At 40.4% G+C, this 22,454-nt stretch overlaps 1 protein-coding gene across 1 annotated transcript in view; it reads left to right on the top strand.

Annotated features, from left to right (window-relative positions):
• The window catches only part of plcxd3 (phosphatidylinositol-specific phospholipase C, X domain containing 3), a 65,686-nt gene that overhangs the window by 25,432 nt on the left and 17,800 nt on the right, over positions 1–22,454 (top strand). The window contains exons 2-4 of the mRNA XM_057832578.1: positions 14,764–15,020; positions 17,711–17,884; positions 21,456–21,631. Of these exons, the coding sequence (XP_057688561.1) occupies positions 14,764–15,020; positions 17,711–17,884; positions 21,456–21,631 (607 nt within the window). The remainder of the gene's footprint in view (positions 1–14,763; positions 15,021–17,710; positions 17,885–21,455; positions 21,632–22,454) is intronic.

The raw sequence follows: 22,454 nt of genomic DNA, 5'->3' as shown, positions 1-22,454 counted from the left end.
CCAAATACAGGAACATTCTGGAAGAAAACCTGTTGGTATCTGCACAAGACCTGAGACTGGGACGGAGATTTATCTTCCAACAGGACAATGATCCAAAACATAATGCCAAATCTACAATGGAATGGTTCAAAAATAAACGTATCCAGGTGTTAGAATGGCCAAGTCAAAGTCCAGACCTGAATCCAATCGAGAATCTGTGGAAAGAGCTGGAGACTGCTGTTCACAAACACTCTCCATCCAACCTCACTGAGCTCGAGCTGTTTTGCAAGGAAGAATGGGCAAGAATGTCAGTCTCTCGATGTGCAAAACTGATAGAAACATACCCCAAGCGACTTCCAGCTGTAATTGCAGCAAAAGGTGGCGCTACAAAGTATTAACGCAAGGGGGCCGAATAATATTGCACGCCCCACTTTTCAGTTTTTTATTTGTTAAAAAAGTTTAAATTATCCAATAAATGCTGTTCCACTTCACGATTGTGTCCCACTTGTTGTTGATTCTTGACAAAAAAAATGAAATTTCATATCTTTATGTTTGAAGCCTGAAATGTGGCGTAAGGTTGCAAGATTCAAGGGGGCCGAATACTTTTGCAAGGCACTGTAATTCAATAATCAGAATTTGGATGTTTGTGAATCATTCTCCACGGCCAAATCACAAATAACCTAAGAATCAGAAATTTTGCACACCTCTAGTATCCAGCAGGTCCCACAGCAGCGGCGCGGCTCCATGGAGTCTATGAAATGGATCGTCAAACTGATATAGGGCTCCTTGGTTCGTAGTCCTTCTCGAATCCAAAATTTTGCCAGACAACCGACGTTGAGTTCTTTCTTGGCACCAACACCACACGATGAGCATCGACTAATACTATACTCGAAATGCTTGTGGCCTGGCTACCGGTAGCCGTTTCACTATTATCCTTTACATCACGTTCACTTGTAGCATTAGCATACCGGTTGATAGCAACAGGCTTCTGTTTTTTTGATTCCCTGATAGCCATGTGACTTAAAACGCAAGCACACCAGCTGTACTTTCTTAAAGGGGAATGAGCATAGCCGAACAACACATAGTCAAAGCGGGCTGAAAACACTTAATTTTTCCGTTTCATTAAAAAACAAATTTACTGGCTTGGTCAGAATTACGTAGGCCATCATGCACCATCTCAATAACGTTAAATTTTCGGTAAGCAGCCCGGCTCTCTATCATACCTGAGCCATTTGCATGTCTCATCTTTTTCCCTCCCCATGTCCATTTCTCATCCAACCTCTGATTTGCTAATTTCCCTCAATCCTCTCCTCATTTGTCCTCTTAGGTACCTGTTATGTATCACCACAGATTCCCCTCTTCACCTGAAATATTTGAATTTCTCATTCACGATCTTCATCAAATTTCTCCTAGTCCTCATATTTTCTTCTCATTCCATTTTCTTATCCTTGCCTTTTCATTTCGCATGCTCTCCTTATTTTCCCTTCTCATGACCTAAACCCCTCCCTTAATTTTTTCTTCCACGTTTCTTCAAAATCTCAAATTTCTCTTCTAATCGCATTTAATCTCCCCATCTTCTCTTATCAACACATGTATCTCCTCTTGCACTTTCCCGTTTCTTTCCATTTATGTATCATCTCCTTATTACTACCCATTTGTTCTCTGAAGTCCTCAAACCCTGCCCTGACCTCCTCCCCCAAATTCTTATTTTATGTCATTGTCATCAACTCTTCTCCCCATTTCCAATTCCGGTGCTGAATTCCACCAAGCAGACAAATACTACTAAGCAGTTTATATCCATCTGCTGATTCTTTGGCAGAATAGTGGGGCCCTCTAGGCTTAAAGTTGTCCCATTGAAATGGTGTGTTTTTATGTATGAATATATAATACACTAACATCACAACATAAACAATTAAGGCTATTCTTAATTTGTAATGCAGCTTTATGTCTTAGCCTGGGGCTTAGGGAATCCATTACAATCTGCAAAGATGAGCAAAATGTGTTGCGAGTCTTGTGAGAAATCTACATGCTACAGATGTACTTTTCCACTCCAAACACAGCCATTTTGTCTTAATTGCCTGCCATAAAAGTGAGAGCACCTGAATGTCTAATCATTATTTCTTACTTTAACATCTTGGACATGGAGAACTCCACAGGCTGCCACTGGAATTGACTTGCACTCCTCCACGCTGACTTAACTGAGCTGGTGAATTTTAGCAACCTTGTGCTTCTCCTCTTTCTTATTTTTTGGGTTTTTCGATCCTCCGTTAGTTTTACTGTGAGGTGTCATACTGAACTTGCAGTTAACAGTAATTCAGAGAGCTGCAAAAGATATCAAGCCTGATACCCATTCACACCTGTGACCTTTTCTTCCGAACAGTTAAGCTGACTCCGGCAAAGTAAAATTTTGCACAATTGTAATATTTTCATTTTTGCTGTACTTACTTTTATCGTCAGAGGTTAGATATTATTATCTGTGTGTTACCTTATTTCAAAGGTTAAGTTACACTGTTGTACAAGTTGTATACTGGCTACTTTACATACAGTAGTATAAACGAGACATTTCTTCAGCAATGAAAAATAGTTACACATAATAGTTCACAAAATTCAAGAAAAAATCCATATAAAGGCTGCACCTGAATATAGGCCACAGGTGTCCATGTCTAAATATGAAATATTTAAATAGAGAGATGTTACACAGAAATAACTGATTGATCAAAAATATCAGCAAAATGGTAATGGCAGTCAAACAGTTTTCTGTTTGGACGGAAAGAAATTATAATTAATACTTCGTATTAGAGAAATCTCAAATATCAACGTAATGTCCGCTGGGAGCCACACTACGACGAGGCTCCGCTGGAAGAGCAAGCCATGGGGGTCCTGCAGTGTGCCACGTTGGCCGGGGGCTGGTGGTGGGGGCAAGCCTGGGGGACGGTGGCGCATCTTCTTGTGCTTTCTCTAAGGGCTGGTTGATAGGGTGACGGATGGTCCAGGGGACCGCCCTGGATCCATGGATTATGACGGTGGCCCCTTTGCCGGGAGGTGCTGGGGGAGGGTTGTGCCACGCATGCTGCCCCCGGTTGGTGGCGGCGGTGCCGGGCTCATTTCAACACTTTTCTGCAGGACAGTCACACCCCGGTATGGGTTAACACATGAATTGTCATGCCTTGAGTAGTTAGGTTTGTGACCTAGTGTGTCTTGTCATGTGATTTCCCATTGATTTCACCTGTTGTGGCCTCTTCCTTGTGTCTTGTATCTGCTGCCTCTTGTATCAACCACCTGTGTCTCATTGTCTCATTATCCCTTGTCTGCATTTAAATACCCAATGTCTGTTCTTGTTCTGTCATTGTCCATCCAAATGTCTATCCAAAGGTCTGTCTAGTTCATCTCTATTCGTACGTCCAAGCCCTTGTGTTTATTCTTCCCCAAAAAGTTTGAATCCCATTTTTTTTTTATCCTCCTTGGGTTTGGTTGTACTTTGCTTTTTGGACATGAATAGGCGGAATTGGCACGCTCAGATAGATGAGATTGTCGTTGCTAGGTTTAGCGATCAGGAAGCATAGCATAGGATGTCAAGTTGTCAACCTATCAACTCCTACAGGTGATTTCCATAACACTCGGTTACCCACTGCTCATTGCCGAAATTGTGTACACCCCACCCTGCCAAATCACGTTTCCTTTTGGTTTACCTAGCCTCCTTTACCTCCTCAGTTACGAGGCCCCCTGCATGGTGTCCACAGATAAATATAATTAGATTACAATAGCACCATTTGTTCATAGGTATCTTAGGTGTTTAATAAGGGTGTACAGTACATGTATTTGTATTGAACCGTTTCGGTACGTGGTGCTCGGTTCGGAATGGAGGCATACCGAAAGAGTTTCTGACGTAATGTAACCCTTTTCGAGGCTGTGAGTCGATCGGGTTACAGTTTCTTTGTGTAGATTATATTTACTCCGCCTTCTCTACTATAATGAGGACCAACACGGTAGGACAGAATAACCCAGAAACGTCAACGGCGCAACAATGTGGCCGCCGCGAGAACGCAGTGAAACGTGGACATTAAAGTCACTCAGCCAGTGCACACCAGTCGCAGTGCGGCCGTGTTTTAGACGCGTCCCAGAAGCGGCTCAACACGACGCACGCGAAAAGAATGGCAGAGTTTATTATTTGACGCGAGACGCGACCCTCCTACGTCAATACTACTACCGGTAGCTAGGAACGGGCAGACCGGAAGTCACTCGTGTAAAAATACGGTAGATCCGGTCGATTTTCAAACTGATATGCAATCGTAACCCACTTTTTGAGTCCATCATATCTCTTGAGTGGTAGATCGGGGCACAGTTGACTTGTCTTTGTTGATTTACTGCTGTCTTCTCTGCTATAATAATAACCAACACGGCCCCTTGTTCAATATAAAACCCTCCTACCACAACAAAACAAGTAGGAACTAATATTCACATAGGAACTAAAGTTATACAACATAAAATATAAAATAGTAATGAATACATCACATTTGTAAAATATAAACACATCATTAAAAAAAAATAGCCCATTTAAATAAATAAATTGAAATGAGCTAAAACACCTGTAATTAAATAATAAGAATAATAAACAGATCATGCTTACACAATTAAATATATTAATTTCTGTTTGGCGCTTTAACTTGAGAAAATCCACCTATAACGCTTTTGAAACCCGTTCATAAGAAAAAAAAAATTGAAGCATTTCATTTGTAAAATAGTTGTCATTGGGATTGCTTTAGCACAGGACTTCTTTTTTCTTCTTTCTTTCAGAAAGAAAGCTGACCAATACGCAGGGTCTGAAAGAAAAATTGTTGTTGGATTATCTTTAAATACCCGCTACTTTTTGAGCAGAATTCTAGCTTTGTATAGGCTAATGTTCCTATTGTTGAAAGCACAAAGGTGTGTAATAAACAACTACCACATTTATATTTTGCATTTTGTTTTCTTACTGTACCGAAAATGAACCGAACCGTGACCTCAAAACCGAGGTACGTACCGAACCGAGATTTTTGTGTACTGTTACACCCCTAGTGTTTAATAATGGACTTTTTGCTGTTGTTTATTCTATTCCTCTTCTATCTGCTTCCTTTCTGTCATCCAAACCCCTTCCTGTTCGCTGCTTTCTCCTAATAAATAAAACATAATGAACAACCACAATGGGAGTATATCATGTGACATATTAAAAATGTTCAGACCATAAGGACACTCAGATTCCCATTCTCTGTGTCTGAGCAGCTTAGCAGGACAGGTTTAAAAAAAAAAGCAAGAAGGTATGGAAATTCACTGAGTGCAACCACAGAGGAACGGGAAGTGTAAGCTGGTTGAGGAGGAGAAGGAAACTCCCAGGTGTGTTACCCCACACCAAGACGGAGCAATGTGGCTAAATGAGCATTGAGCGCCAGCCGCAGTGGCCGAGGACCAAGCAAGTCGAGCAAGCTGAGCGGACGTGCCCGTCGACACTTAGCCAATGTCAGTGTCTGTCTCAAAAAAGTGGTGCGAGTAGGTTACGCGATCAAAATGGCTACCGTGTGCTTCCATCTTAAAGATTGTAGTATTTTTGGCATGTATCAATTGCTCCTCCAACTTCTTTTATAAAATACAAAACGACACCACCAAATGTTGCAGGATACACAAGATGAGGGGGTCGCCATTAGCGGCGACTGCACATGGCCCAAATAACGGACGCCGTGTGATGTCATCGCAGTACCAGTTTCAGTTTATATAAGCCCCACAACTGAATCATTCCACTTTGGAACTCGCAACTGAAAGCTTGCATCTTTGCTGTCCTGATTCAGAAAACGAAAACACGAAGCACAATCGTTGCGGATAGCTGTCGCAGCTTCTACTCGTAAACGGGCTCTTAGTAGAGTCTCATGAGCAAACTAATAATAACTAGGCCTGCAAGCAGGACTGAACGGGCCCTTGTAGTTTGCCTACTCGGAAGGCATGCACTCGGGTTGGTGGCAGATCGACCTTCTCTCATCATCTCATGAGAAACTAACATGTGCTCGAAACTCGCCTCTTTTTTGTGTGGAACCTCTTTTGTGTTGCAGGCATGGCTGACAGAGATGTTTTTGCATATCCTGAGATGAGAAATACATTCACACACCTCGGTGAAAAAAACCCTATTGAGGAGGTTCCTACAAAAAGGAGGTGCTAGTGAGCTTTGCAGTCACACCCTAATTCAAAACCAAAATGAATCTTCTAATTGGGCCAATTCGAGCTATTGTGCCAAATTTCGTGGCTCTATAAGCTGCCTAAATCCCTGAAGAAATCTACTTTCTTTTAATGGAGAACAAAGGGTCGTCGTGGTACCAGACAGAGACATGTGGACATGGGCCTTAAAATGTAGTATTACAAATGGTCATGTAACTACACTGACCAACCTGAAAGGAACTGGACATGAATGAGTAAAATGAGTGACTTTCTGTTGCCACTAGTTGGCGCTGTAGTGTTAGTGAAAATGACCCCTATTGGATCCTTCAGGGTAAGATTCTTATCAAGCACGGGAAGTTTGGCGCAGATATGTTGTATATCTGCCAAGTTATGACTGTTCAGAATTTGTGGTGAGATCAAATGGTGAAGGTCTTTTTCACCTTTCTGTTTGGACCCCTCTGCTTCAACAAAACCTCAAACTTTTTTATCTCGCCCCTAAACACATGTTTTAAGGCAGGTGCAGGTTTGAGCTCAATTGATTTTTTTCCCATGGAGGAAGAGCCTATCTAGAAAACAAAGGGCGTATCCTGTTCCTAGCAGGGTTGCCAGGCCTAATGGGTAATATTTCAATGCAGTCGTGTTCAGGCTGGGATACATGCATGCTAGATATGAAAAAGACTGAATCTTGTATCAGAGAGTTTTTAGTCATTTACTGAATTTGGCATGTTGCCAAACAAAAAGGCCACCTATAGCTTACTGCCCAGGTCAGGCCCATGAATGAATACCCACCATTTTCTTAACTTTAGATCTCATATGTTTCATGAACAGTCTCATCAATTTTTAGGCGGATCCAACTAACTCCCTAGGGGCCAATGTCTCAGATATGCCCCCTGTAAATCGATATAAATTTCACATTCAATCCAAAATACCCGATTTCCTGTTAGGTTTGAAATATGGGCCCAAGGGACTTTTTAAGCGGTTTTGCACAAGGTATCGCCTCCCCAAATCTCATCGCTCTATGTCGAAAAAACATTAATGGAAGAGGTCATTTGGAAAAATTCAAGGAGGCGATGTTGAGCCATTCTGTTACGTTTTTTCGCAAGGTTGCAAAATTGTCAAAATATACGCCAAGCTGCATATATGTGCAAATTTTGGTGATTTTTCAAGCATGTTAAGGCCTCCAAATTGGTCATTTTTATTTTCCCACAAAAAAAGTGTATTGATAATCCTTTGTATTCCAAGAGGGCTCTCGCTCAAAAGGACTTTACTGTATAAAATGAGTTGAATGGTTTGTCCATACCCTTGCCACAGCACCCTGGTTGAGAATAACTGTTCTAAACTGTGTGGCAGACATTCTCACCACCAATTCACTGCACAGCCTGTTGACTGGTTAATGTGTCATGAAATGGAAAACGACTAGGCCAATGATGAGAGTTCTTTCAGTTTAATTGCCCCAGCATTTGATAGATATGTATTTGGACAAGTGCAAATGCTGATTTGCTGTTTGTTTGTCTGTTCACTTCGAGAGCCCATAAAAAGTGAATATGAATCCTTTTTGCTAGTAACTTTAAATCCAGCTTTTCGAGTTGGTCATCTGGAAGTGGAGCATGACCCCAGCTGCTGTGCCCACCCGCTCCACCTGTCAACTCTGCTTTGTCTCCTCATGTTGGACGCCTTCGAATAGCTTTCCAAGGCAAGGATGCTGGACTGGCGGCATCATTCTTCCGCTATATATTTGTTTTTGTGTGTGTATGCGTGTGTTGTTACTGTGTGAGACTGAACAGGCCTTTGGTGAGAAAAAAAAGAATGTAGAACCGAGGAATCACAGCGATGAGAACAAGCAGGCAAATGATAAAACAATTTGTCTGGTTTGTGTGACATGACATACACACAAAGCAGCGGGTCATATTAGGACACCAAACTTTCAGACCAATCGTTAGAGGGATGTCTGTGAAGATCAGGAATCCCGACTGAACCTTTTCATTGAGGATCACATGGCTTCTCCTATTCCCGATACTGTAGCAGTACCTTTAGTTTTTTTTATGTTATTCATCGTCGCTTGCTCAATACCTTTCTCATTCTCAAAGTCATGAACCCAAACGTGTTGAGCTGCTGTTGCATCATTTCAAGATGGCTATTCACATCTAGGAATCCATAGCAGTCATGCCAAAACTGTCAGGAATTAAAAAAAAACAAAAAAAAACTCTCATACTGGGGAAAAAAAATCGATATCTGAACTAAAGGAAATCATAAGCATAAGTCCAAACCTAAGCTCTGATGTTAATATGTTAGTACGGTAGTTTTGATGCTTTATTAAAAATGAAACTACAAGATTATTTGTTTTTAATAAATTCACGCAGATCCAGTTGCTTGTTGAGGTTTAGATGATCAGACCACATTGTATCATCAATTTATGCAGAAATATAAGCAATTCCAACTGTTTTAGATACTTACTCTTCCCACTGTAGCAATTGTACAGTTGTGGTCAAAAGTTTGCATACACTTGTGAAGAACATAATGTCATGGCTCTCTTGAGTTTCCAGTTATTTCTACAACTCTGATTTTTCTCCGATAGAGTGATTGGAACAGATACTTCTTTGTCACAAAAAACATTCATGAAGTTTGGTTCTTTTATGACTTTATTATGGGTTAACAGAAAAAATGATCAAATCTGCTGGGTCAAAAATATACATACAGCAACACGAATTAGCAATTTCTTGTGAGTGATTATTGACTTGAAGAATCATTGACTTGAACAAGTCAGGAAAGTCACTCGGAGCCATTTCAAAGCAGCTGCAGGTCCCAAGAGCAACAGTGCAAACAATTATTTGTAAGTATAAAGTGCATGGCACTGTTTTGTCACTACCACGATCAGGAAAAAAACGCAAGCTATCACCTGCTGCTGAGAGAAAACTTGTCAGGAGGGTGAAGATTCAACCAAGAATCACCAAGAAGCAGATCTGCCAAGAATTAGAAGCTGCTGGAACACAGGTGTCAGTGTCCACAGTCAAGCGTGTTTTGCATCTCCATGGACTGAGAGGCTGCCGTGCAAGAAGGAAGCCCTTGCTCCAAAAGCGGCACCTTAAGGCTCGACTGAAGTTTGCTGCTGATCACATTAACAAAGATAAGACCTTCTGGAGGAAAGTTCTGTGGTCAGACGAAACAAAAATCGAGCTGTTTGGCCACAATGCCCAGCAATATGTTTGGAGGAGAAAAGGTGAGGCCTTTAACCCCAAGTACACCATGCCTACCGTCAAGCACGGTGGTGGTAGTATTATGCTGTGGGGCTGTTTTGCTGCCAATGGAACTGGTGCTTTACAGAGAGTATATGGGATAATGAAGAAGGAGGATTACCTTCAAATTCTTCAAGATAACCTAACGTCATCAGCCCGAAGATTGGGTCTTGGGCGCAGTTGGGTGTTCCAACAGGACAATGACCCCAAACACACATCAAAAGTGGTAATGGAATGGCTAAATCAGGCTAGAATTAAGGTTTTCGAATGGCCTTACCAAAGTCCTGACTTAAACCCCATTGAGAACTTGTGGACAATGCTGAAGAAACAAGTCCATGTCAGAAAGCCATCAAATTTAACTGAACTGCACCAATTCTGTCGAGAGGAGTGGTCAAAGATTCAACCAGAAGCTTGCCAGAAGCTTGTGGATGGCTACCAAAAGCGCCTAATTGAAGTGAAAATGGCCAAGGGACATGTTACCATGTTATATTTTTGACACAGCAGATTTGATCACTTTTTTTTGTTCACCCATAATAAAGTCATAAAAGAACCAAACTTCATGAATGTTTTTTGTGACAAAGAAGTATCTGTTCCAATCACTCTATCAGAGAAAAATCAGAGTTGTAGAAATAACTGGAAACTCAAGAGAGCCATGACATTATGTTCTTCACAAGTGTATGCAAACGTTTGACCACAACTGTATATCAAACTCTCTCTTAAAATTGTTCAGTGTACAAGGACACTCATTTTCCCATTCTACGTGTAAAAGCAGCTGAACAGGACATTAAAAAAGAAGAATAATTTAACATAATTAATTAACACAATTAACAAACATATTTTCACATAATCACGTATACATATTTGTGGATTGCTCCTTTTGCTGTGCTCATTTTTCTGTAAACATTTGATAAGATGACATAGGAATTTATCGTTTACTTTTCACCTCTACATATGAAGTTAATTCGTTCCAGGACATTGTTTGTTTGTCGAAATGGTCGTATGTCGAACAGGATTTTCCCATAAGAATACATTATAATTCCATTAATTCGTTCCACAGCCCAAAAACCTTCACTAAATCCTTAATAAATACTGCTGGTACTTTTCAGAATGGCAATTACACATAGCAAAACAAATAAATTATGGATAAAAATTTGAATAATAATATAATATTACAGTACTAATAATTCCTGTAATAATGTAACGAAACGGGTTCTAATGTGGCAGACGTTTTTTTTGCTGTACCTAAACGCACCGCGTGGCTGACGTGACAGAGAGAGGGAGCGGCGCAGGTGAGAGTTTGCTTTCACTTTTATTGTTTCATTGAACAACATCAACTGCGGCGGACAGTAGGCATTTTGTGTTGAACAAGTTCTGAAATAAATGATAAAAACCTGAAGAAGCTGGCGATTTCTTCGGCGATGTTAGCACAATAATATTATCACCTTAACTTATAAAGACTGGCGAACGGTGGTCGGAGGAGGACCGTGGAGTTCGTAGACATTCTACGGCTGTATTCTTGAGCCAGTTCACGGAAGCACTCCCCACGCTCATCTTTTTCTATCATTTGCATCTTCATTTCAATGGTGAGCATCACCGTTTTCCTTGTTTCACCGCCTGTATCAACCTTTCTGGAACATGTGTTGATTTCTCTCACAAGGAAATCCGCCGTGCGTCTGTCTGCGATGTTGTCATGTCGTCGGATGTAGAAACAAATGGCGAGTCAAATTTTACGTCGGATGTCGAAAAGATTGTGTGTCATAGCGATTGTATGTTGAGGTACCACTGTAAACTCTGATTCGAGAATAACCTGGTTGGGCCTGCTAAGAAAATAAGCTCTTTTTTTTTTTTTTTTTTTTTTTGCCTCGGAGTGTACAATGGACCTTTTTGTCACTTTTGTTTATATTTTCTTTTGTACTTCATTCCACGTTTTATTTATTACTTGTATTATTCTTTTTTAAAGTTGTTATTGCTCCATGTAAAGGCGAGGCCATTCTGCAACACAATCGTTGCGTCTTGGTGTCGCAGCGTCACCATGTAAACGGCCACTTTGTTTATATATATTTTTTGTACTTCTTTCCACGTTTTATTTATTACTCGTGTAAGTTTTTGTTGTTGTTGTTGTCCTTCCAAGATTGTGTGTCGTTATCTTCTGTTCAGTTAAGAGAATTAACAAAAGCCTTGTAAAAACAAAAAGTCAACTTCAACTGTCCTTGACTTTTTTTCCCTCTTCATTCACTATTCTGACTGTTCAAACAGCTGAATTGAGCAAATTTGAAAAATCCCAACATGCATCTCTAGTAAACAAAACCTTCACCTTGGTATTGACAAAGCAGAGTGATTAAGAAAAGAGACTAAATTGTTTTATTTTTATGATTTTAGCCTTGAAGCATTTGTCCAAGAGATGTTATGTGAGGTCGATTGTTTCCAAGGAAGACTGTAATTTAAGTTCATTTAAGAAAGGACCTAAAGGTTATTCAGACATAGTTAATGTAATCATTTGGGGACTGGCTAATCAATTGACTTTTCTATTGCTTACTTTAGTAGCATAGACATGTTTTTTTTTTTTTTTTATGCAAATGGATTGTGCCCTGCCACTGTTGAATTTATGTTCGCTAGTGGCGCAGCCTCTGTTTTGCTAAATTACACAAAGACAGCCCAACCAAGCATTTCATACAAATGTGAATCAGGAGAAGTGGCTTCATCCCCTCTCGGCCGTCTTGCCATCCTTTCAAAACAATTATTTACAATAATCACTGGATTTATTTTGAACGTAATCTAGCATCATCACTCCGAAGTGATGTAGTGATTAATAATGCATTTATTTATAGTAAAGATACACGATAATATCGGTCGCCGATAATTATCGGCCGATAATGGCAATTATGACGTCACACAGATAATCCAGATAATAAAAAAATGCAACCGATAATGCAATCCAATAATTATATACTTGATTTAGCCTCCAAATCTGCACAACCGAAGAATTCAGCATGCCGCCTCCTTAACCCCTCCCGTCTCTGAAGCCCCTGAGGCAGGAGGGGTTGAGGAGGCGGAGTTACACGACAAGAAATAGTTGAATATTATGGCGGCTGTTACTAAGAAAACGACGCTCTCGCCATCTGCGAAACATGTACAGCAGAAGTTCCACGAGGCCGAAAGAAAGCGTCCTCATTCAAAACCACTAACCCAGCATCCATTTAAAACTGCATCACAAAGATTTTTGGAACGAATACGAGGCTGCTGCTAGCGGGAATGCTAAAGCTATTGTAAACACAAACTAAGTGAAACTACGGGGCTTGTGACGATACAGAGTCGGGTTGTTTGGGAAAGCAGCCCAAGGCGGGTGGTAAACTCGCATCTAAGGCTAAACACCGGCACGACTGGAGACCGATAGTCGGCGAGTAGCCGTCTTCCGACGGAGCCCGCCGCTCTGGCCGGTCCGGCAGGCCGCCGCCGCCTCGCCGTTGGCGGGGCGGGCAGAGCCCGGTTCCCCGGCTTCAGGACCTCCGGCGAACACCCAGGTTTCTCGAGCGTTCCCCCATGGCGTGCGAGCAGAGCCAGGCCTCGAATACGCCGCGGCGAACCGGCCGGTGCGGGCGAATAATCCGGTACGAACGTAGCCGTCGCGGCCGAGACGAGAGACGTTTTTTTTTTTTACCGAAATGACCCGAGAGCCAAAGCCCTGGATAAAAAAAAATAATGCAGTTTATACGACCACCATTCTTCATGAAAAACATGCCAATCGGATTTTCACCATGGACATTTGGAAAAGTTATGTCCAGTAAGCAAGCTTCTCATGACGGCACAGTGGATAGATGATCATTTAAACATGGAGAAAACGAAGTCAGCCAGTCAATAATGCATTCAGTATGTAAAATGATGAGAGGTCAGATGACTTTGTACGCTGCCTTTATTTTCGGCTTAACAAAACTCAGGCACAAAACAACATGCACGGAGATGCGAGCTCCAACTCCATCCAAATAGTACTGCCGTGTATCAGTTTAGCTGCTGTAAAGCAAATGTCGTGAGTGCCGCAAATGTAAAAAAAGTGCTGCAGAATGGGTACATGACATCTCGCTCTTTTGAGTTAATCATTTTCACAGTGTGCAACAAAGCTTATAACATTAGCAATCACTTTTCAAATTAAGTTAACTTATTTGTCTGCTCAATTAGTCACAGTAGATAATCAAAACTTTTTGGCACTTATTAACACTTATCAATTTAAATATGCACGTTCCTGTTGTAGTGAAATAACAATAATATTCTGTAGCCACAAATATTATTCCAAATCTTTTCTTCTTCCAAGTTTTTTATTAGGATTAAGTATAATAATGTATTGCTTAAAATAAGGCTGTTAAGATTATTTTCAGCTCGCTATTTTTCTTCCAAGAAATCTGAGAGAAATACACTTGAAGCGCTGGCAGATAATTTCACTTATTTCCAATAGATTTAGACTTAAAACTGACTAGTTTTAAGGAGGTGTGTTCTGCAGTGTATTAATGTTATATATGTTAGGAATGGCTTACTTTTAAAGGCATTTTTGTGCAAATTCGGCATTTACTCTGTAAGTAATTGTTGCCAAAAGTTTACCATTACACAATGTCAGACAATCTGTCATTATTTAGATGTTGGAATTCAATACTTGTTCATATTTTATGTAGAAAAAAAAGAGCAATAAATTATATTTTTGCACAGTAATATTTTCTTTTGTGTATACTTTAAAATTTGACATAAATCTTTTAATAGAATTATCGGCTTGACATTATCGGTTATCGGTTGGAATGAAGAGGAAATTATCAGTTATCGGTATCGGTTGAAAAATGTATTATCGTGCATCACTAATTCATAGCAAATATTTTGGGGAAAACTGGGGTGCTTGACAATACACAAACTGCCCCATCATGATTATGCATGGAAAACATTTTTTTTTTTTTTTTTTAAATGTCTTTATATAAGCTTGACGTCCTTTATACCACAGTGTTTTGTACGAATCGTAAAGCTGGTGGTGAAACTTTAAAAAAAAAAATTTTGCCATCACTTTCAGCTCAAGTCAGTGGTCACTCGCTTTCGGCACAAACATTAAACAAAAAGTACAAGAGGACCATTATGAAAAATATGAGGAAATTTTGAAGTGGCCAAAAAAGCTGCATGCTATATTTTTAGCTTCACTCTTGAATAGTGATGTTTTGCTTTCAAATGTTGCCGAGGTTTACGAAATAACAACCTCGATGTTATCATTCAGTCAAATGGTTTCCATGGCAACGTGCTCGCTCCTAACCCTCGCTTTCATCCCTGGGTAGTTTGCACAAATACTGTACGACAAAATATCCCTCCTGAAGCTTGTGTTTGTTTGTGCGTGCATCGCCTTCAGGTTCCCATGACTCCTTCAGCTTTTACATTGACGAGGCATCTCCTGTGGGCCCCGAGCAACCAGAGACGGTGCAGAACTTTGTGTCAGTTTTCGGTACTGTGGCCAAGAAGCTCATGCGGAAGTGGTTAGCCACGCAGACCATGAACTTCAACAGCCAGCTAGAGGCCGGTGTCCGCTTCTTTGACCTGCGCATCTCAACAAAGCCCAGAGACCCCGACAATGAGCTCTTTTTTGCCCACGGTCTTTTCAGTGCTACGGTCAGTACGCTCAAAATAACAGTCCATCTGTCCGTCTTTGTACGTGTCTGTCCACACTATCTATCATCTGTCTGCCTGCCTATCCTATCTGACATCTGTCCATTTGCCCATCTGTCTGTCCATCCAACAATCTATCTGCCTCCCTGCCAGCCATGCGATTGATTAAGTGATATCAAGCTCCATAACTACCTTGACATTTTTATCTTATCATTCAGTCATGAAAGCTTGATGCCTATTGTAATGTCCAATTTGGTGCTAATTTAAATTGACTGATGGACATTTGTGATCTGCTGCTGTGTGCCATTGTAGTTAGTCTGTTTTATGAACAGTCGAAATTACTCAACAGGACAGTTGACTTCATTTTTTTAATGAACAATGCATGAATCCTAAAGTGCCTGCGACCGCATTGAAAAAAATCTTAAATAGCATTGTTATGTGAATTAGAATCATATTTTGAGACGATTCGATGACGAGAAATTAGTTTTTTAATCTGCCGTTTAACCTAGCCTGTCATTATAGAGCTCTAGCGGCCCCAGTTTGAGGATGACGTTGGCAGGGTCACAATTTCATCCGATTTAGAATTCAGCCCAGTGAGGGGGAATTATTCAGAACAAGGAAAATGCGACGAAGCAGCAAAATGTCATTGTTTCAATCTCTTTACTCCAATATTTTTACAGGATATTCTTTTTATCTAACTATTTGTCCCCAATAGCTAAATAAATGGCATGGTCATGACAATTAACAGTCATGTGCTAAATGGAATATGAAATATTCAAAATGCATATATTCAGTACGACATGGCAAAATTACTCCATAATGGTCAAAACGATCGACTTCTTGCACCTCCCAAATGATATTTTATGCCACCGGAGTTAGTCCGGCTTTTGTCATTTCCCTGCCCCGGTTTCGGAGAGCATAAACAAACCAGGAGAAGTGACGGCTAGCCGACATGCTAACCTGAACCGAGCGCCGTTTCAAAGCCTTATCTCGTTTTTCGAAGCGAAAAATCACACAAAATTACCCCGGATCATATCACTCGGCGGCGGGGTTGTCGATTGTCTTCACTGATCGGCAACTCTTCCTGTGGCAGGCAAGTTACAGCTCGTCGTTCCTCTGCTGCGAGCAGGAGAGCTCGTTTGCTGGGGAAGCAGCTGGAGAATGACCGCCGGACAAACTTGCCGACGTAGTAAGAGCACGTAGCTACCCGAGCCCAACCCGAGTATAGTGGTCTATTGCCGGGCACACGAAGAGGGCAGAGGGGACTGGAAGTCTGGACGGTATGGAGAACTGCACGAGCATAAGCCTAGTATAGTGCTTTCCCGGCGGGCACACGAAGAGGACCGATGTGGGTGTGCGTCAAGCCGCCAGTCGTGGCATTCTCGGTGGACAAGGAGCATTGTCAGCCACAAAATGCAAGCCACCTCCATATTAAAACTTGTGCCATGATCCCAGGATTTGACATAATACAAAACACGATGTTTACTCACTTCCTCGTAAGTCCAATGGTCCCACAGTTGTCAGACTTGTTTTGTCCAATCTCGGGTTGGGGGTTTTTGAAACCCAAAAAAGCTCACATGCCTCCCTGGTGCAGCAACAGAACCGTGCAGCACATTTGGCTGGCGTGATGCGAAAAATAAACGAATTAATCCGCAAAATCAGCTGAATCCGCAGTCCATCTGCATGCTATAAAGCAATGCTGTATTGTGAGATGCTGACCCGGGTGACGTCACATTCGCATTCCTTCTCAAAACAGTAAATTATTCATTTTCATGGCGTGGGATTAAAAAAAAAAAAAAAAAAAAATATATATATATATATATATATATATATATATATATATATTATTTATATAAATTGATTGCTTCCACACACATCCAAGCGGTCTATTTCCTTCAGAGCATAAAATACCGTGTGAAATATGAGATAAAAATGCTTTTTGCTGTCATAGGCACTTTAATGGTTAAATGCAAACAAACTTAGGATATAGATAAATGAACTTATGCTATTTAATCAATCCAAATTTATAATTTTCAAAATTTGCCAGGTGAATGCGCCATACTGAGAGCCATTTGGGTTTGTGTTTATGAAAAGGATGAACCAAACGGGACTAAGATAATTTCTGCGAAGCTTTAAAGTCACCTGCGACATGGGTTAAAAAAAGAAGCACTTTGACAAGCTGTAAGGTCAGGTTCTACTTTTTTGACTTGACTCAAATGGATCTGACACACACTTAAGTATGTACCAGTGAGTACCCACTATGATTTGATTTACTTTAAAATATATCCTAAAAAATTTAAATGAGCGGTATCAACGTTCTTCAATAGAATAAAATCATAGCAGCGATCCTAATTCTAAGATTGGATCTCAGAGCTGTGAAGCGTCGTGCTAACATGTCATCCAATGCGCCACAAAATATGAATATCTAAATTAAATTAAATCGTGTCATTTAAATTTTTTTTTTTTAATGATATCATGTATGTGTCTCCGAAGATTTCAAATTAATGGCATTTTAAAATTTACATTGCATTTTCATGAAATTCTCAATGAATAATGCATGAATGTTAATAACGAAACTCAATCACATGCAGCAAGTGGATTTGCTTCGAAAGTGTGTGCTTTGCTGATTAAAATTATGATTAGGGTTTGCCCTACTTTTCTAATAATCCCTTGCTCATGCGTGTTTTGTGCAGGTGAGAGAAGGTTTGGAGCAGATCAGCAGCTTCCTGTCGGCACATGCAAGAGAAGTGGTTTTCCTGGACTTCAACCACTTCTATGGCGTTCAAAACCTGCACCATGAGAAGTTGGTTACCATGTTGAAGGATGTTTTTGGAGACAAGCTCTGCCCGGTTGTCTTTGCTCAGGAGGTATGCCTGTAAAGTGTGTGCCTCCTAGATGGGGATGAAGCCTTTAAAAACCCAAATAAAGGGGAAAAAAAGTACATGTCACCGTACCAAGTAGAGTTTTAGCCAAATTTGAATGATTAAAAAATAGCCAAGTTGTCCTGCAATATATTGAATGAGTCTAATAATAACAGTCCATTGAAATAGTTAACCACTGATGTGAATAGAGGGATAGAGTGAATAAAGTATGCCCCCGCCCCCAAAATAAGAAAAATGCAAATGGTGGGGATAAACGTTTTTTGGTTTGTTTTTTAAATCCTGCACAATTCAGTACTAAATAGTGCTTAGTTGTTACGTCCCTCGGACGGCTCGCTAAGGGCGTAACATAAAACGAGCACCAAGTCTATAAATTGCACGATTTATTTACACAAATACAACTCGCAATGAACGGATACAAAATACAGAAGAAGCTGGCTTCCGGGTAAGCCCAGACCAAAATAACTAACAAAAGAAACGCTTACACCCCACCCGCTAACTAAACCCTGATCGTAAAAAGGAAAGAACAAAAAGACAGCCACAACCTTGACTTCCTACACTAACCAAAACAGGAGAAAACGGGGTAAACGAAAATAGCAGCTTACCCCTACTGCTTTGGTGCTCTTATTTACAGTGATGAACAAAAACAATCCAATAATGGCAAACACAAAAAAGACTTCACCGAAAAAGTGGGAGTGTAACCAACTAGCGATCAAATACAAAAAGTGAATGTATGGTGAGCAAACGGCTGGCAAGGAGTACAGCAGCATGAGTGTTGACAGCGGCTGGTTTTTGAAATTGCTGTCCTTCCTTGGGTGGCCAATCAGCGGCGGCCACGACGTCTGCCCATTCCGTGTCTGTCAGCTCACGTCACGCTGGGAGGGGAGGCAGCCAGCTGGCAGAGGTGACGATCAGCTGACTAAAAGCGTCTCAAAAAATAACAATTAAACGGCCAGGGCCGTGACATTAGTCTTCGCATATTTTGAGCAGTTATCTTCAAGCATCTGTGTTGTATTAAGAAATAAAAAAAATTATTTCACTTTAAAGGGTCTAAAACAAGGGTCAGGAACCTATGGCTCGCGAGTCATATCTGGCTCGTTTGACGGCCGCATCTGGCTCGCAGACAAATCTTTATTTATTAAAAAAAAAAAAAAAAAAAAAGCCTTGTTATACTCCTTTGCGCGTTGCGCAAAACGGCGATGATCCCCGGCGACTAAAAAGCCAGTTCGCAGTTATTTTAGTGGGAAAGTGGCAAACATACATGTCGTTGCGTCCATCTATCTGTCTGTTATCTGTCTATCAATCGCATTGGCAACGCAGATGAGGCAGACACTGATCGAGTGGGGCCGCCGTATTTTGCTGTCAAAAAGAGCGGCCGATGTACGCATATGCGTGGTAATTTTCCCACGGTTTTAGTTCCGTTTTCCCCACTAATTTTAGAAACCCTTTTGAGAAAAAAAGAAAAAAAGACAAGGAGTATCGTACGGACGGAGGAATTTGCCTTTTTGGAGAGAGCAGGTTCTCCGGTGTGACTAATACGCAATGATAAAATTGCATCTATGAAAAGGTCAAATATAAAGCGGCACTTCGACACCTGCCATACTACATTTGCATCGAAATATCCGGTGGGAGACAACAGGAAGAAAGCATGTCAAGAGCTTCTTACAAGAGTGCAAGCTAGTCAGTAGCAACTCCGTGTTTGGACCAAACAAGGTGACTGGAATTCGGCTAGCTTTGCTGGCGCTTTAGCAATTGTGAGAAACAGGAACCCATTCACAGATGGGGAGTACACCAAAGCATTCATGCTTGATGTTGCCAATGAACTTTTTGACGACTTTTCGGATAAAGACAAGATTATTAAACGGATAAAAGACATGCCCCTGTCAGCAAGAACTGTTCACGATCGTACTGTCATGATGTCAAATCAAATTGAGGCAATGCAAGTGAAGGACATAAATTCGGCTCCATTTTTTCACTCGCTTTGGATGAGTCAACAGACGTAAGCAATTTATCACAGTTCAGCGTGATCGCAAGGTATGTTGTCGGTGACGCACTACATGAGGAAAGTCTGGCAGTTTTGGCTATGCAAGGAACAACAAGAGGGGAGGATTTATTCAAGTCTTTCATTGAGTTCGCTAAAGAAAAAAATCTACCAATGGACAAACTTGTTTTGGTGTGCACTGATGCTGCTCCGTGTATGCTTGGAAAAAACAGATTCATGTCACTTCTTCGTGAACATGAAAAGAGACGTATCCTAAGTTTCTCAATTCCTGCATCACGCTTAACCTCATCAAGTATCAAACAGACTACAAAGCCATCAGCAACACTATGCAGCACCAGAAGTCGCATTAATGGTAAGAAATATTCATCATTGATTAGCAACAGCATAACAATGTTATTAAAAAGAATTCAGAGACTTATTGTACTTTAAAAATGTTGAAATTACATAAAATGCACACATTACTCGTATTTTTAGTTTTAAACATATTGTATGGCTCTCACGAGAAAAATGTGGTGTTTATGGTTCCCTCAGCCAGAAAGGTTCCCGACCCCTGGTCTAAAATCTAGAAGAATAATCTTAACCTGAATAATACCTAGCAATAATAATACAATGTCAAAACTGGGTAGATATGTTACCTTAAATCAACACAGCTCAATGTGTTGGACCAAGACACACGATTTTACTGCATCGTTGGACTGTGTTGTACAGTATTATTCAGTCCGATTCATTCAATGTTTTTATTAATTAATTAATGAATATTAACATAAGGAATATTTCTATCTTTATCATCATCCGTGTACAGTACAACGGTGCAACTTTTTTGGGTCCTATTATAACATGAATGTTCTAAATATATCTTAATGTTTAAGAAACTGTGGTATAAAAAAATCATCTATGGTCCATTAAACCGATCATTAGCTTTTGTAAAATGCTCTACTGATTGGTCGAGCTAGTAGTTGTAAAGGATTCAAAGAAAAGCAATCGCATTACTGGCAGCATATTATTTGTCCTGAGGTATTCACCATCCATCCACCTACTACTACTATTCAATTTGAGTCACTGCTACAAAGAAATAAGAGGAGATACTTGACAGTGGCAATGATGGGCTTAAGAAAGAAAAAAAAATGGGGAGCAGACAAATGACTGCTATTTCATCTTCCACAGGTATAAAACACCTTCCACCAGCCTCCATCCATTCTCTACAAGTAGATTCCACAGTGCAGCTATTTAAAAGCAGCGACCAGAATAATGTGCACAAGAGGAACCAGAACATACTGGATTCTGTATCAGGAGATTTTGCAACTACATTATCCCCCCAGTTTATTATCACATTTATTGGATTGATGTCTGCCAAATGTTTTCATTGGCACTGTGGAGTATATAGGAACACTTGCTCATTCAGTGAGATCCAATGCAAGCGCAGAGAAATCTATTAAGTAAATCAAACAACGGGTTTAATATTGTGGTTGGATTTTGCAATGTTTTAGAAGCATATAATTGCAAATATGAAGGTTTGTTTGTGTTCATTCTTCTGTTCCTGCATCATCCTATCCTCAGGTAAGTCTGCAATATCTCTGGGAGAAGGAGTATCAGGTGCTGGTCTTTTACCACCACCCCATGGCCCTGGAAGTGCCCTTCCTGTGGCCTGGCCAGATGATGCCCGCCCCCTGGGCTAACACCACTGACCCTGAGAAGTTGGTTCAGTTCCTCCAGGCCTCTGTTACTGACCGCAGGTTAGTGAGCAGATTGTCAGCACGTATTTGAACGTATATGAATTATTCTGTTAATGAGATTTTTTTTCCAATTTCACCTCAACCCTCCTGTTATATTGTGAATAATACTGATAGTTTTTTTTATTGGTTTAAAATTGAGCAAACAAGTACATTTTTAAAATTCAAATTGAAAATCTTAATGAGATACTTCCCTTAACTTCAGTCACATTCAGTACAGTAGAATTGTATATATCACATTGCAGCTACTGCCAAATCTAGCTACTTTTACTTTTAGATTATTTTCATGCATTAAAGATTTATTGGTGCCTTCACATTAGCTATGAATTGGAATATTCTTGTCATGTGACATAAAAAGTACTGTGTTTTTTGGAATGTAAGTAGGAGGTTTTTTTCATAATTTGGCTGGGTTCCATCTTATACTCGAGAGCAATTTATGTACGAAAATATTAAAGGGACAGTCCAACTAAAATGACATGTTGGTTCTGTGTTCCACTATTTGGTATTGTAAACAAAAGAACGGTTACATTCACTTCAATAAACAAGGACAAATAATGGCTGGTCATTGACACAAATGTCATGCACAGTCACGGTGCCATTACAAAACTGAAATGATCACATAACAGCAAACTAAATAGAATAACTAGCAAGTAATGAAACGACTGTAAAAGTATCTGAAGAAATAACTAGCACAGAACGTTTAACATCATTTATATACCCTGCGCTGCAATGCATGCTGGGAGGCATAAAGCACCCCTAGCAATGTTACAGTCTTCTTTATTTTAATGTTACTAACTCATCTATAATATAGAACCTTTGAAATTAA

The sequence above is a fragment of the Corythoichthys intestinalis genome, chromosome 3, assembly GCF_030265065.1.
Source record: "Corythoichthys intestinalis isolate RoL2023-P3 chromosome 3, ASM3026506v1, whole genome shotgun sequence".
Taxonomy (NCBI): Eukaryota; Metazoa; Chordata; class Actinopteri; order Syngnathiformes; family Syngnathidae; genus Corythoichthys; species Corythoichthys intestinalis.
This window is presented reverse-complemented; position numbering and strand designations above follow the sequence as displayed.